This window comes from Trichoderma virens (genome assembly GCF_000170995.1).
Source record: "Trichoderma virens Gv29-8 chromosome Unknown TRIVIscaffold_79, whole genome shotgun sequence".
Classification (NCBI taxonomy): domain Eukaryota; kingdom Fungi; phylum Ascomycota; class Sordariomycetes; order Hypocreales; family Hypocreaceae; genus Trichoderma; species Trichoderma virens.
The window spans coordinates 434,608-449,332 of NW_014013670.1; the positions used below are offsets into that span (position 1 = coordinate 434,608).

The 14,725-nt window shown below is 47.7% G+C and overlaps 7 protein-coding genes across 7 annotated transcripts; 4 read left to right on the plus strand and 3 right to left on the minus strand.

The window, feature by feature from the left end:
* Positions 1–185: 185 nt before the first annotated feature.
* TRIVIDRAFT_118139 (uncharacterized protein) lies at positions 186–857 on the plus strand (the record flags this gene model as incomplete). Its single annotated transcript, XM_014099290.1, has 1 exon — positions 186–857. A coding segment is annotated over one exon (672 nt), but the record flags the coding sequence as incomplete, so codon positions are not given.
* A 57-nt stretch (positions 858–914) lies between these two features.
* On the plus strand, positions 915–2,158 carry TRIVIDRAFT_49174 (uncharacterized protein; the record flags this gene model as incomplete). Its single annotated transcript, XM_014099291.1, has 2 exons — positions 915–1,767; positions 1,878–2,158. 2 exons carry the CDS (start codon positions 915–917, stop codon positions 2,156–2,158), a joined length of 1,134 nt encoding a protein of 377 aa, XP_013954766.1.
* Positions 2,159–3,202: 1,044 nt separating this feature from the next.
* On the plus strand, positions 3,203–4,288 carry TRIVIDRAFT_48837 (uncharacterized protein; the record flags this gene model as incomplete). Its single annotated transcript, XM_014099292.1, has 2 exons — positions 3,203–3,263; positions 3,318–4,288. The coding sequence occupies 2 exons, from the start codon at positions 3,203–3,205 to the stop codon at positions 4,286–4,288; spliced, it is 1,032 nt and encodes a 343-aa protein (XP_013954767.1).
* Positions 4,289–4,769: 481 nt separating this feature from the next.
* On the minus strand, positions 4,770–9,338 carry TRIVIDRAFT_48943 (uncharacterized protein; the record flags this gene model as incomplete). The annotated part of the gene is made up of 2 exons (XM_014099293.1): positions 4,770–5,932; positions 9,008–9,338. The coding sequence occupies 2 exons, from the start codon at positions 9,336–9,338 to the stop codon at positions 4,770–4,772; spliced, it is 1,494 nt and encodes a 497-aa protein (XP_013954768.1).
* A 704-nt stretch (positions 9,339–10,042) lies between these two features.
* Positions 10,043–11,071, minus strand: TRIVIDRAFT_223891 (uncharacterized protein; the record flags this gene model as incomplete). Its single annotated transcript, XM_014099294.1, has 1 exon — positions 10,043–11,071. One exon carries the CDS (start codon positions 11,069–11,071, stop codon positions 10,043–10,045), a length of 1,029 nt encoding a protein of 342 aa, XP_013954769.1.
* An 863-nt stretch (positions 11,072–11,934) lies between these two features.
* Positions 11,935–12,863, plus strand: TRIVIDRAFT_48817 (uncharacterized protein; the record flags this gene model as incomplete). Its single annotated transcript, XM_014099295.1, has 2 exons — positions 11,935–12,195; positions 12,252–12,863. 2 exons carry the CDS (start codon positions 11,935–11,937, stop codon positions 12,861–12,863), a joined length of 873 nt encoding a protein of 290 aa, XP_013954770.1.
* A 188-nt stretch (positions 12,864–13,051) lies between these two features.
* Positions 13,052–14,470, minus strand: TRIVIDRAFT_90260 (uncharacterized protein; the record flags this gene model as incomplete). Its single annotated transcript, XM_014099296.1, has 4 exons — positions 13,052–13,264; positions 13,351–13,756; positions 13,816–13,998; positions 14,074–14,470. 4 exons carry the CDS (start codon positions 14,398–14,400, stop codon positions 13,185–13,187), a joined length of 996 nt encoding a protein of 331 aa, XP_013954771.1.
* Between the last annotated feature and the right edge of the window lie 255 nt (positions 14,471–14,725).

Consider the following 14,725-nt stretch of genomic DNA (forward strand, 5'->3'; position numbering starts at 1 on the left):
ATATCAAAGAGTTTGATCGCGGGATTAATGGTTCAAACAGAGGTCAGCTCTGGAGTCCGACTAAGCTCAAGGCACAAACGCTAGACCAACAACCTAAACCGCTGTCGCAGGCCAAGCCGGCCCAGTATAAAATAGGCACAAAGGAGGCCGAGGCCGAGGCCGAAGCGGATGATTTATATGTCGCGGATCCATCAGTATCCCAGATGATTGAGCAGCCTGATACCAGGCCAATTTCTCAAGAGCAGCTCGTTGCTGAAGTCAAAGGCATATACGCAGGGCTCGTCATGGTAGAAAGCAAATGCATTGAGGTTGATAATGCTCAATCAGCGAATAAGGGCTCGCACTCGCCACAGCAGCTTACTGATGAACAATGGCAGGCACTGATTGCCTTACATCGTACATTACTTCAAGAGCATCATGATTTTCTCCTAGCTAGTCAGCATCCATCTGCTAGCCCGGCGCTTCGACGACTGGCCTCTAAGTATGCGATGCCCGCAAGAATGTGGCGACATGGAATTCACTCATTCCTTGAACTTTTGAGGCATAGATTGCCGCTATCTCTAGAGCACATGCTTAGTTTTATCTACATTGCTTACAGCATGATGGCTCTTCTTTACGAGACCGTGCCTGCCTTTGAAGATACTTGGATCGAGTGTCTCGGAGATCTAGGCAGATATCGTAAGGCCATAGAAGACGACGATATTCGAGACAGAGAAATATGGACAGCTGTTTCTCGATATTGGTATTTAAAGGCATCGGATAAGCTACCGACCACTGGTCGACTTTATCACCACTTAGCTATACTCGCGCGTCCCAACGCGCTTCAGCAGACATATTACTATACAAAGTCGCTGTGTGTATTTGCCGACCCATCACTTCGAAGACTGGCTTCCAAGGATACCATGTCTGCGCGAATGCGGCAACACGAAATTCTAGGCCAGTTAACTCAGCAACTGCTAAACAGTCCAGGATTTCAAGAACAGCTCTTTTCTGACGCGGCGGACAAGCAATACTACGTGGCTGGAACAGTAAATGGGACGGTGGTAGAAGCTCTTCCCGATACTGGAGCTGATGGATGCTTCATATCATCGAAACTAGCCTCTCATCTTGGCCTTCGTCCTGTTCCGGGTACACAAAAGAGGATATCACTTGCTAATAATAAGATCGTTGAATCTCCTGGGATGGTAAAAGTGCCGTGGGAGTTCGCCAGGGAGCGAACGACGCACACGATAACCTGCTGGATCCTCCCAGGATGCATACGTGATCTAGTCCTAGGAAATCATTTTTTACGAGCAACATATACTCTGACAAAATTCCGCAACCGCATCAAATCTAAGCTCCTTGGGGTGTCCAAACGACTTTCGTTGAGCTTCTTGGGAAACGAGAAGCAACGTTTGCGAGGATATCTCAACGGTCATTTGGCTACAGCACTCCCAGATACAGGCTCTGACGCCATGTTTCTCAATGGAGAATTTGCCCGGAAGCTTGGGCTAGATATCGACTCCAATGTCAGAAATCTGGTTGAAGTCGAACTGGCTGATGGATCCACAACCATGACAAGTGGCATCGTGCGAGATGTACAGTGGAAAGTGGGCAAGACGACAGTACAGTGCAACTTTTATGTACTTGAGGATCTGTGCGCAGATATTATTCTAAGCAACACCTATTTGTTCGATATGAACATATTCTCAGAGCAGGAGAAACACTTTTTCGATATCGACTCCGAGGATCATTTTAAGAATTATCTCTTCCATTTTTGCAATCTCCGTCTGGTTAAGAAGAATCATGGTAAGCATGGCAACGAGATATTCAGGAGCTTTATCTAATTGATTCAGTGGCCTCACCCAGTGCCTTCAGCCCCGATATGACCCAACAAGAACTGGAACAACTGGAACAATGGGAAAAACTGGAAGAGCTCCACAAACGAGATGAGAATCGCGACAGAATAATGCGGTTGCCTGAAGACCAACAAGAAAAAGCCGCACAAGACGAGAAAGCGCGGCAGCAATGCTGGGAAGCCTTGAAAAAAGAGCGTAAAGCGAAATGGGCGGCTGGATCACATACGACCAAGGAGAACGTTCAGAATGGCGGCAGCTTGATAGGTCGGTTGAAGAAGCGACTCCGTATAGGTGTTGCTCCGAGGAAGGTAGCAACTTAAGAACAAACACGAGACCACTGAGAAGCTTTCACAACGACAGTATCGCATGCAAGAGAGAACTAAGGACAGCACGATGACACGTTGGGATTTTCAAACGAAGAAGTTCATCAGAAGGATTTTAGGCTCATACATTGACACTCTTTAATGTCTTGATTTACTTATATATTATCTATACATTATATGCTTTTCTTTTACTTATTTTGATTGATAGCCACTCTTTGGATGTGACTGTAAGAATACACAAAACTTTTTAAGAAGTGTATAAAATTCATCATTTGCACTCGCCCCGGTCGCATTTAAAGCAATCCACCTCATCTGTTATTAATGCGATTTTACTGGAACGTTTGATACAAATTCAATGAAAAGAAGAAACAAAATGATTGCCACACGCAGGCAACAATATCAGGTATCAACGAATACAATCTATAGGTGTGTGCTCGAGTCCATATCGTCCGTTGAGCACGACATTCCCTGATGGCATGTATTACACCAAACCCGAGTTCCATTTCCGACGCCCCTGCGGAAGAGAAATTCGGCATTCGAGTTTTTCATTGCTTAATAATTCATAAATTCCACTGCATATTCATTGCCAATCCATATTACCTTCTCGTGTTGCTGTAATAGGAAGCACGCCGCCATTGTGAGATTTCACGGCTAATGTAACAAACGACGGTACGGGACTGTAGTTGTTCCACGAATATCCGGAGCGACCTATAAAGGGCCACTTATCTTTAGTCGGAAGATTTATAAGCTATCCATCCTAAAAAAGGTGGGATTCTATCCGAGCTCAAGTGTCTGTCTATCCGAACTCAAATTGAGTCTGGCACTAAACCCTGAAGCTCTGGCTCTAACGGATAGAATCGAAGTTTGTGACGTCCGAATTTTCTAGGTTGACTATCCTGCTTCAGTAATCGCTGAATGTGTTTTCCTTACACTTAATATGTCTATTTTACTATATATTCCAACATGTCTCTACTTTATAGATGTCAAATATTGTAAAGCAATCATTAACACAATTCGGTCTCATCAACAAACAATCCCAAAATGAAGAAAACTATATTGATCATCGGCGGAACAGGTGCCCAAGGTGTACCTGTTGTCAAAGGTCCGTCGCTTATTCTTATCTCAAGTCCGAAACTGTTACTAACCGAAAGTAAAGCCTTGGCCTCTGATGCAAAGTATAATGTGCGTGTAATCACGCGAAACGCTTCGTCCAAGGAGGCCCAAGACTTGGCAACTATACCTGGAGTGGCAATCCACGAAGGAAACGCCTACGATGAGATGACACTTCGTCAGGCTTTCAAGGGCATCAACGGAGTCTTTGTCAACACAAATGGACTTGCCATCGGGGAAAAGGCTGAGATATACTGGGGCATCCGACTTTATGAACTGTCCCGAGAATTCGGCTTGGAGCACTTTGTATACTCAAGCCTTGAGTATGCATCAAAGCTTGGCAATTTCCAATCCAAGTACCGGTGCTTTCTTGATGCAAAGGGAAAAGTGGCTGATTACATCTCCGCGCAGCCAACAGCCCCAATGGCGTGGTCGGTGTTGACGGCCTGTACATACATGGAGTCTTTGACCGAGCTTCTTCGACCAACTCCTGACCCCAGCGACCCGACTACGCTTGTTTTTGCCGCCCCTCTTGGGTCAGCGAAATTTCCTCTTCTGCACCTTGAAGATTACGGAAAATATGTTCGATGGGCCTTTGACACGCCGGCTCGCAGCAATGGCCTCAATCTGCACGTTGGTACAGAGGACGTCAACTGGAGCGATCTCGCGGCTACGTTCACTGAAATGACAGGTAAAAAGGCGGTATATAAAGACTTTACCCTGGATGAATACTTCAGCCGAGGAACTGTGCCAGATCCAGAAAGGAAGGTTGGCCACTCAGCCGATCCTAACGATTCCACTCTGCTCACCTACAGGGAAAGCTACGGCGGGTTCTGGAGTTGTTGGAAGGATGAGTTGAGTAAGAGAGACTATGATCTGTTAGACGAGATCTTGCCGACAAGAATTAAATCCGTCCGAGAATGGATGAAGAAGACGGGGTACTCTGGAGAAGCGAAATCAGTCCTCAAAGATTACAGAGATAGAACAGTGATGCGCAAAGTTAGTAACATGACATAGAGCATAACCCTCAAGTTATAGGCTGCTGTTGTATAAGACACATAGAATATGTACTTTCCAATGTATGTATTATTGTGATTATTATTTTTTTCGAATAACACTGGTGCAGTCTTAAATTATGTATGAAATTATTGCCTTAGTGAAGCCGCCAATTCATCTACTTACTGCTTGTGTTCTTTCAAAATTCAGCCACAGACAAACGACTCAATGTTTTTATCAGGATCTAACGTGTGTTCAAATTAAGATTAAGTGATTAGGCCACCATTAATTTTACTAATATGCGGCAAAGATAATGCGAACTCCTAAGAATTGATTAACGTATAGAATTGAGACTCAAGAGCAAGAACTGCTCTCTGCATTGCTACCCTAATGAATACACTGCAAATCTTGTCATTAACTACCATATCGCCAAGGTACAAACCCCAAAATCGGCGGTAGTATAGATCAATATTATGTTGAACAAATGCCTTCAATTTCAACATTACCATTGGCTCTCTTTTTGAATTCCCAACTGGACAAGCGCAGCATGGTCTACCCATGGGCGCTCGTGATCCGGCTGAAACTCATCTCTCTCAGTGCCTCCGTGCCCTTGCAAAAGTACATTCGGCGACAATTTCGCTTTGAATGGGTTCGGTCCGCCGTGGTACATGAACAGTTCTAGATCCTCCTCCAGCCAAATGGCCCTACCAATCACACTACAACTTGGTTCTATCCCGATGATGATTTTTGGACGCTCTGCAATGTCTCTGCTTTGCCAGCCTAGTGTGCTTCTCATCTCGTCTAGCAAGTCTCTGTAGTTGCCACCGCCATCTAGAAAGTAGAGAAAGCTCAACTCAATCACGCGTATGGTCTTCGGTAGTACTGAAAGGAAAGCAATTATATCGTCTTGTTGTACGAAAAACTTGGACAGTCCAAAATGCTTCAAGTTCGGCCAGCATTCTATCGGAAAGATGGAGCGGAGCGGAACGAAATGCTCTGCATGGCCACCACTTCCTGGCTGACCACGGCCATCTTCATTCTTCAAAATATCCGTCCTCAGGTGAATATGCTCCAGGTCACTTGACGCCTCCGCAAGCGCATGTCGCATACGTCCGTTGCGAAATGACTCCCACCCATAGTAAGACTGCGCTCCAACCATGAGTGAAAGATCAAGGCGTCGGAATCCAGGTCGCCGAAGTACCGCGATTAGATGATCGAACTCTTTGCAAGGTTTATCGAAGAAACGGCAGGTTAAACCCGTCAATAGCTGATGGACATCGAGCACAAGCTCTGTCACGTACGGGCCTTTTTTCTCCGCAAGATTCCGGATTACCTCTCGAAATCCGCGCCATGGTGCTTTATCAGCTTCAGTATTCCATTGAGATGCCTCTAAGGTACCGCAATCCTCGGTAGACGGCCAACCTCGTGGCAGCTTATAGTTTAAGCCATAGGGGAGGGTGCGAATCATTGGGGTCCGGTAGAGTGGAGTGAAAGTCAACCCGTGTGCTGCGGGTGTTAAAGTAATTCGCTGCAGCGCTGTAAAGCGCTGGAGGCCATATTCAAACGCTTTAATGTCTGAATCGTGGGCTAACACTTCTCTCTGTTGTCTCAAATATTCGCGATAGAACCACCAAGATTCATAAGTGGTTACTAGATGTTCCTTTTCTTTCTCTATGGCTACATGATGTGGCAAATCAACATCATGATGAGACCGCCTGCGTTCGATTTCATCGAGGTTTGCGATACAGGCATGCGCATAGTCATCCGGCGGTATGTCTGGGATTTGGTCTCTCTGGATCCATTCTTGGCGACGCCAAGCACTCCTATAATCATCGTCGAATCGAGCCTCGTCCCAGATTATTTCTTTGATGCGGTACTTGTATATCTCGTGGTCTGCAATAGCGCGGAATACTTCAATATCTTTTGGGTTGGCGCTTATGAATACCCTGTGGATGCGCAACGGAACCTGAGAGAACTGCTTGCAAACGAGTCGCCAGCTCCTAATGTCGATGTCCGGCAATTGAGAAGAAATCTCATCCAGGAGCTCTTTTGGCAAAGATTGCAAGCCCATCGCCACGAATGAAGGTTCTTTGAAAATAAACGGCGTTGGATCCTGTTGCGGCTCCAGAACGTGAGCCAACCCGCTATGAAAAGATGTAGCATAGGAGACAGGATTGGAGAGATTGGCCATTTATCAAATGAAAAAAACATTTATCATTTGTGATACACGCACATAACACATAACGCACAGACGTGTGTCAAAATTTAAGATACAAAGTACATGAAAGTGGTACATGAGATTTTTTTTTTCCCCTGTGTGTTGGTCCACCTTGGTAGTACAGTACATCAGTGCTCGAGATATCCTAGTCAATGGGAAGACTTGAGTCTTGCTGGGAGGTTGTCAGGAAGGACGAGAATGATGCAATTATCAACGTAGGCAAACTGGTTGGCTGCTCTGTGATGTCGCAAGCTGTTTCTTACAGAGAGACTGTATTAAGACGCTCCCAAAGCGGAAGAAGGAAATGATGATTGGAAAGAATGTCTACTGTCTTCAATATACAAACGGTCTCATGGCTAAAGTTGCTACGTGCAAAGGTGCAACTCATTCTACCCCTTGGCTGCGGCTGAATGGAGAAACAATAAGAAATCAAAGGAATATGCTCCTTATTTTATTTAGCCATATATGTTGCTACCCGCCGCCACGTAAAATACATCGCTGATGCCTAGCCTTGATCCTTCCTGTGCATCCAGTTGTACTACTCGAGCTGATACTCCGTGCTGATTGATAGCCTACGTGGTGGAGAAACCCATAATACACTCGGTCTTATTTATGATTGCCCCGTACCGTACAGTGAACTCTGCGTTCAGTCCTACTAGTTATCTACAAGCTCGGAGAGTCCACCGCTTTCTATCAAGCAGTTAAAATGCAGTGCTTTAGTACATCGCCCTGTATTCCGGCGACGGCAGGTCACCAACAAGGCTCAGATCTGAGACGACTCTCTGGGGATTTGGCCAGGAGCTCTGGGTGTATCAGCTGCTATTACCCATATATCGAGACTATACTTTTGGCTACCGCTTGGACTTTTGGGTCAACTTTAAGAGGGTTTTTCAATGAACAAAATCGACATCCTCTTCATCGTGATCCCCGTAGGTGAGCAATTAAACTAATAGGAATATTATAAGAAGAGTACACCTGCTAGATGAGTAATGCCTAAAAGAGACCAGCCTAGACCGTCAATCTATTCGCGTTATTGTTAAAACTTGAAGATGGTTTTGTTCTAGGAGTTCTTTTTAGCGGATGATCTTCTGCTACAATATGCTAGCACGGGGATCAGTTCGTTTTTGAGACCCCCCAAATAGCTTAATCTTATAAAATGGCGCTCCTGGTACGGAGTACGCTTACTCGATTTTTGAACGCAGTAGAACCATTATAAAACAACCTAACAATAGCTCAAATAGACAGGCCTACACAGGCAAAAAGTAATCGAGAGCCAGATTATACGTTACCATCAGCGCCTTCGATTCCATCATTGGAAGATTTCTTCTCAATCCCCATGAGTACAAGAGTAGCATGGTCTGCCCATGGATGCACCAGCTCAGGCTGAAACTCGTCTCGCAGCGTACCGGCATTCCCAGGCAGTACTTCATCACGGAATACTTCGTGAAACGGATTGGGCCCTCGCTCGTACAAAAAGTAATCCAGCTCTTCCTCAAGCCAGACAGTCCGGCTATCCACTTCGCCGCAGTCCAGACGATCCAGCCTGATTGCCATTTTTGGGCGAGCAGCAGCGTTTCTCGTTTTCCAGTCTAGAGAGTCGCGCATATCATCCAACAGAGTTCTATAGCTACCGTCCCCAGCGAGAAAGTACAGGCAACTGAGCTCAATGGTTCGAAGAGAGGCCGGCAGCTTTGATAAGAAAGAAATAAGATCACGCTGAGAAACAAGAAATCTGGATAGCCCAAAATGCCGTAGCTTCGGCCATCGCTCTATGGGAAAGATTTCATCAAATAGGATGAAGGGGGCGTCAGGATCTTTCAGCCGGTGGTATCCAATATCTGTTCTCAGTTGAAAATGTTCCAATTCCGAAGCCTCTGCCAACGCGCGTCGCAAGCGTCCATTCCGAAAAGACCTCCAATCGCCCGGTTCCTGTTTACCAGCCATCAGAGCAAGTTCAAGGCGGCTGAACCCCGGTTTTTGAAGAACAGAAATGAAGTGGTTGTATTCTAGACAAGCCTGGTCGAAAAAGTGGCAGGTTACGCCTGTCGGCAGGAGGTGGGTGTCCAACACAAGCTCTGTCACCGATGATCCTTTATGTTCCGCAAGACAACGGATAACTTCTTTGAAACCTCGCCATTGCCATTTAGTTTCTTCTGTCCACTCATCAGCAAGAAGATAGGAGTCTCCTGTGACCGGCCAACCACGTGGAATGCTATAATTCAAGCCATATGGCAGTGTCCGTATCATCGGTGTTTGGTACAGGGGAGCAAATAACATTCCATGGGCTGCAGGCGTAATGGTTATTCTCTTTAAACCCGAGAAGCGATCAAGGCCATACTCAAACGTTTTAATGTCTAAATCATCTGCTAAAACCCTGCGTTGCTGCTCTAGGTATTGGCGGTAGTACCACCAAGACTCATCCATTGTCAATGGCGATTCCATCTGTTTAACCATGGCTGCTATAAATGGCAAATCGAGTCTATAATTAGCGAGTCTTGTGTTAACGAGGTCCATGTTATGACGGCATTCATTTATAAAGTCGTCTGGGGGGTTATCATCGATATGTCCCCTTTCAGTCCTTTCGAGACCATTGGACTCATCCATTGGGTCATCTTGTTGAAACCGCGCCTCGTCCCAGATTATTTCACGCACGCCATGTCTATACACATCATGGTCTGCAACACATCGAAACACCTCGATATCTTTGAGGTTGGCGCTTATAAACACTCTGTCAAGAGGCAAGGGGATGTTTGAGAGTGATTTGCAAACGAGGCGCAGATTTTTGACATCACGGCCCGGTAGGTGAGTTGCGATCTCATCCCAGAGTTCTTTAGGTAGGCTCGGCGGGCTCATTGATACAGATGATCGTAATAGCGGAGCAATACGGGTGATAGTTGAGGTTGCACCAGGAAGCCAGCGGTGTAGGAAATAGATTCTCAGACGGATCAACGCAGTAGGTGGATATTTTAGAGAAGAGGGAAGGGAAATACCCCTCCTTTGTGTTATGGCTGCAAGCATCAGTGCATGTAAGCCGACCGTTGGCTTCAACGAACAAACGGTTTCATGGCTAAAGTCGCTTCCTTCCGCCCTTGTACTATGGCTGAAGGAATAAATTAGGCCAAATACTTTTCCACGGATTCCAATACGAATTTCTATTACCCGCTACCACAGCTTATTGCATGATTGATGCCTAAACAACCGTTTTACTCTCAAGCTGATAATCCACCTGATTTGATCGTCCACATGTCTTATTCATCACCACAATGAATATACACGTATAAAATACTGCAGCCACTCGCGCGAGACTTAACTGTGATGCGTCGGGGCGCCTACCTTCCAGCTGTGAATATATAAACATATTGCCCTGCGTAGCAAAAAAAAAAAGAAGGGATCTAGCCTAGGAAAAATGACACCAAGGCCCTAGTGGACGCAATAGTACTTGATAGATATCTAGTTCTAGTATTTATAGATGGATATACCAGTAGAGCAAGGTACGATGGTGGCAGTAGGTACCTGCAGAAACAGACCTAGCAGCCTCTACTACGCATCTCCTCTTCCTATGTTTGACTGACACCAGGCTCCGCCTCTCGAGAGTTGAAAATGACGGCATCGATGGGCAGAATCTCAAGAAAGCGTCCTGAAGCGTTGTGGCGAAAGCCTTGCATATCAGACCTCCAAGAATCAAGAGGAGGGTATGAAACATCAATCTTGCCCTCCCCTCCTGCTGCCATTAAGCAAAGGCAGAAGAGTGCCATCTTCATAGTTAATTTTTCACCGTGTGCATCCCATGGAATTATGACATACTCTGGAGGTGCATATTCTCTGTCGTTATGGTTGCCGCTCGCATAAGATGCCGCGCCAGATGATTCAAATGACATGGCTTCAAACTGAGATGACACGTCTGTGCTCCCTGATGCAATCCTTTGATGTGTTTGTTGCGGCTGCCTTCGAGAGCGAGACAGGGCTAGGCCTTGGCCTATTGGCTCTCGAGAAAAGCGCAAGACGATGAGCTGCAGATCCGTAATGATAAAGCCATATCGGCAACCCGAATCCAGCGCATATGAGCTTACTTGAGAGACCGGCAAGCTCCACTGGTATCGCGTATAATCATTCCGGGACTCCCTCATCTCCGGGCGCCATTTGTTGGAAAGCTTTGTGTCACCGGGTAAGAGATTTTGGTATCCAGCCGGCATCTGCTCTTTTGAAACAAGAGCCCAGTCAGACATTCCGGTCCAGCTCCCAGGAGCAAGATAGATAGACTTGTTTCCCCATCCTAGAGTCGGTGCGGCTTGGTTCAGGGCCCAGTTGACCGCTGGGAAGATGAACCTTACAAGGAAAATATCCAGGCTATGCTCATCCCAGATTTCCCGGTCGTAATCACAAGCGTGTTCGAGCTCTGGTGGGTCTCCAGTCACTGCGAGAGCGTCTTGATAAACAGACAAGAGGTTCTTGAAATTGAATTCTTTCCATGGTCTCCAGTTTTCGACTTTCTTCCAATCGGGGCTGGTAGTATTCGAGCCTTCGTGCGCGAAGTTTTCGAGAGCAGGGTTCCTTTTGGTGAGAGCCTGGAGAAGTGTTACAGCCATTGCAGCGAGGCCAGAGGAAAGTAATCTTGGGAGATGATTGTAGGTTGTGCTTCGAGTGGCAACTAGACCAATCTACATATGGATTGGTAGGCTTTGTATATAGCCGTATTCTCAAGCAGCACTTACAATGCGAAAGATGGGCGGCATTGTATGTAAAGAGCAGACACGTGTGATGGCCGGCTTGATGCCTGAAATTGCCACATCCTTTGCCAACGAATACTGCCACATTCGGCCAATCAAGGTGATGCCCTCACAGTATTTTATGCGAGTCCTTGGCCAACCTGCATAAGCCTCCCTGTATTGTGTGTCCTTGGTATATGCAGGTAGGCAGTTGTGAAACACAGCGCGTGTTTTTGCATGGATAATTCACGGTCTCTTATATCAGAGGGGAGTGGCTATCCGGCAACCCAGTGACTTCAGTCCAACAGCGAGACACAGAGAAACATCTACTTGTTTCTTCGAGTATTTGCTACTCCAGCCACCTAGTTAGGTACTTTACCGAGGTTTGGTCTTCTGTTTTTATCTACCTCTTTCGATTTTCTTTTTTCTTTGGCTAGTATCTGGAGTTAAACCAGCACCAGCTTAAGGTTCGTGAACTTAGTACATATAGCCATTCTATTAAAATGTGTCAGTAGAATCATACTTCAGTGGGTAGTATTACGTCTCCTCGGCTCATATCTACTTTGACTAAGGCCAGTCATTTTGATGCATTGCATTACTGGCATTAGATGCTCCCTTTGAATGGAAACTTCAATATTCGCTCCAGGTTAGCATCCCAACTTCTGCTGATTATGTAACACACCCACCATTTACAGTCCGGTACCGGGTAAGTAAAGCAGACGCGACTTTGTCCATCGACAACCATGTCATCAGTCGCAGCCGCAGAACGACCATCTGCACAGCAATTCAGAGATCGCCATGGGCACCAGAAACAGAAGCCTTTCCGCGATGGCCAGGCCATGATTGGGCCTCCAGACTGTTCGTGGGCGAGCTTCAAGCGACCGCTTCTGAGAGCCTGTCCCTTGTCGCGGCAGGAAATCATCTGGCACGACAAGCTGGGCTACGGAGTCGATGGAACTGTGTGGAAAGTAGAGATTGATGGACGCTTCTACGCGCTCAAAGTGGTGAGCCCATACAGCACAGCACATTTGAAGAGCTGGAACTAACGTGACTCTCTCAGTTCTGGGACAACAAGCCGCCCGATGGCATGCGCTACTGGGCCGTCCAGAGAGAATGCCACAACGCCGCCCTGCTCCAAATGATTCGAACGGCCGTAGAGAAAGCAACCGAGCCCATATACCTCAAAAGAGAGCCGAGGACGTGGAGAGATGCCGCCCGAAACCTTCACGCCTTCTCCACCGAGGGCAGCCGAGAGCCCAGATTCCGACACGCGCCTGATTCTATCCCCGTCTCCAGCTCCTCGTTGCCGCGATTCAGAGAATGCTTCGGCTGGATGTCGATTAGCGGTGCAGAGCTGTGCAGTCTGGACCCCAAGCTCCGTCCCCACGGAGTTGTGCTGGATCGCATCAAGCGCGCCATCTGGCCATGGGAAAACTACTTTGCCATCCTCTACGAATTCATATCGCCCGACGAGCAGCCTGCTGTTCAAGAGACAGACCTCATGCAATCCCAGATAGACTTTCTCTGGCGGGCGGGCTTCTGCATGATAGAAAGGCGCCTGGTAAACTGGAGGGGAGGCATGTTGGTGGACATGGCGGATATTGTGTCGCCTTGGCTCTTGGAGTGGGAACCTATGCTTTATAATTGGTTTTCTGCTGAAGATCTGGAATGACCGCCTTTGCGTCATATGATGTTTACGAAACTTTCTTTTTTTTATTAGATGATACCCGGGTTTGGCCAGGAATGGCATACCCAAGCAAGCCGCATGGCTACGCTGCAAACCAAATAGATAATCAATCTCATGCTTTTGGAATTTCAGTCACCATCATTGCAATCGTACGTCACTATGCCATAGTATGTGTCTCGTAAATGCAGTTGATGCAGTTCTATTGTTTTTATGTACGTTTTACTTTCTTTTTACTTCTATAGGGCTCTTGGCCATTGCTCATGGGTATTCATATCGTGTTATATCATCTCCTCCTCGTATGCGAATTTACAGCTTAATGACGGGGGTGTTGGCAGAGGCCTTCTCGTCCTCAGTGTTGAACAGGTTGATGTCCCACTTGGGCTTGTCTATTATGGCAACTGTCAGCTTTTGTTTTCTCTTCTTCTCTCACTCCCTGCATAAACTCGAGAGAGCAAAATGGTGCAAGACTCACAGTTGATGGGAACGTTGAAGCGGTAGGGGGTCTCGCCGAGCTTGTTCAACGCAGCGATAGCCTCGTCGTCCAGGTCGACCTCCTGGAAGTTCTCAGCAATGCGAGCCAGGGTGACGGACTTGGGGATGACGGTGTGGCCGCCGATCTGGGACCAGGCGAGGATGACCTGGGCGGGGGTGACGGGCTTGCCCTGCTTCTTGGCCAGGTTCTCGGCGACGGCCTTGACCTCGTCGGAGTTGACGAGCAGAGGGAGGCCCTTGGTGTTGTTGCCAAAGGCAGAGTAGGCGGTGATGATGATGTTCTTCTTGGCGCAGTACTCGATCAGGGGGTAGTCGGGGAGACGAGGGTGGCGCTCGATCTGGTTGGCGGCGGGAACGACGCCGGTGCCCTCGATGACGGCCTCGAGCTGTATTTCATGTCAGTGACCTGCTCGCAAGATATTCAGAACTAAAGTGAATGACGTACGTGCTCAATGGTGAAGTTGGAGACACCGACGGAGCGGACCTTGGACTTGGGCAGCTCAGTCATGGCCTTCCAGGTCTGGACGATGGAGACGTTGCGGTTGAGGAGCGACTCGGAGCCGTCAGCAGACTTGGGGAAGAGAGAGGCGCCGGGGGCAAAGGCAACGGGCCAGTGGATGAGGTAGAGCTGGAAAATGGGTTAGCTATTGCTGCTTCTTGTTTCTCTCTCTCATTTATTCGACTCTGGATCGTGTCTACATACGTCGAGGTACTCGAGGCCAAGCTCGGCCAGGGTATCGTCCAGGGCAGGGGCAACATCCTCGGGGTTGTGGGCGTTGTTCCACAGCTTGGAGGTGATGAAGATGTCCTCGCGCTTCAGGCCAGGGACCTCAGCAAGGGCCTTCTTGATGCCCTCGCCAACCTCCTTCTGGTTGCCGTAGACCTTGGCCAGGTCGAGGTGGCGGTAGCCGATCTTGAGAGCCTCATAGACACCGGCGCCGACCTCACCGGGGGCGGCCTGCCAGGTGCCGTAGCCGATCTGGGGGATCTTGTGGCCGGTGTTGAGAGTGACAGTTCGTCCGGAAGACATTTTTGCGGTGATGCTGAAGGCTCGAGAAAACGAGTTGTGAATCGAACGGCTGAGGGTGAGGCGAGTTGAGGACGAGAGAGATGAGATGGAGAGGAGAGACGGCCGGCTCAAGAGACGCAGGGCCGCCATTATTTATGGACAGGTGGACAGCTGCTACTCGTACATTTTCCACGGGCTCGACACTACTGGGGAAGCTTGGATCATATCGATCGACTAAGACTATCTATCCAACTCCATCCATTGCCTTCTGTGGGGAATGTCGGAGTTTATGCATCGTATGAAGGGGAGGCTTGCAGCGGCGTCTTTTGCCATTTTTTTTGTCTCC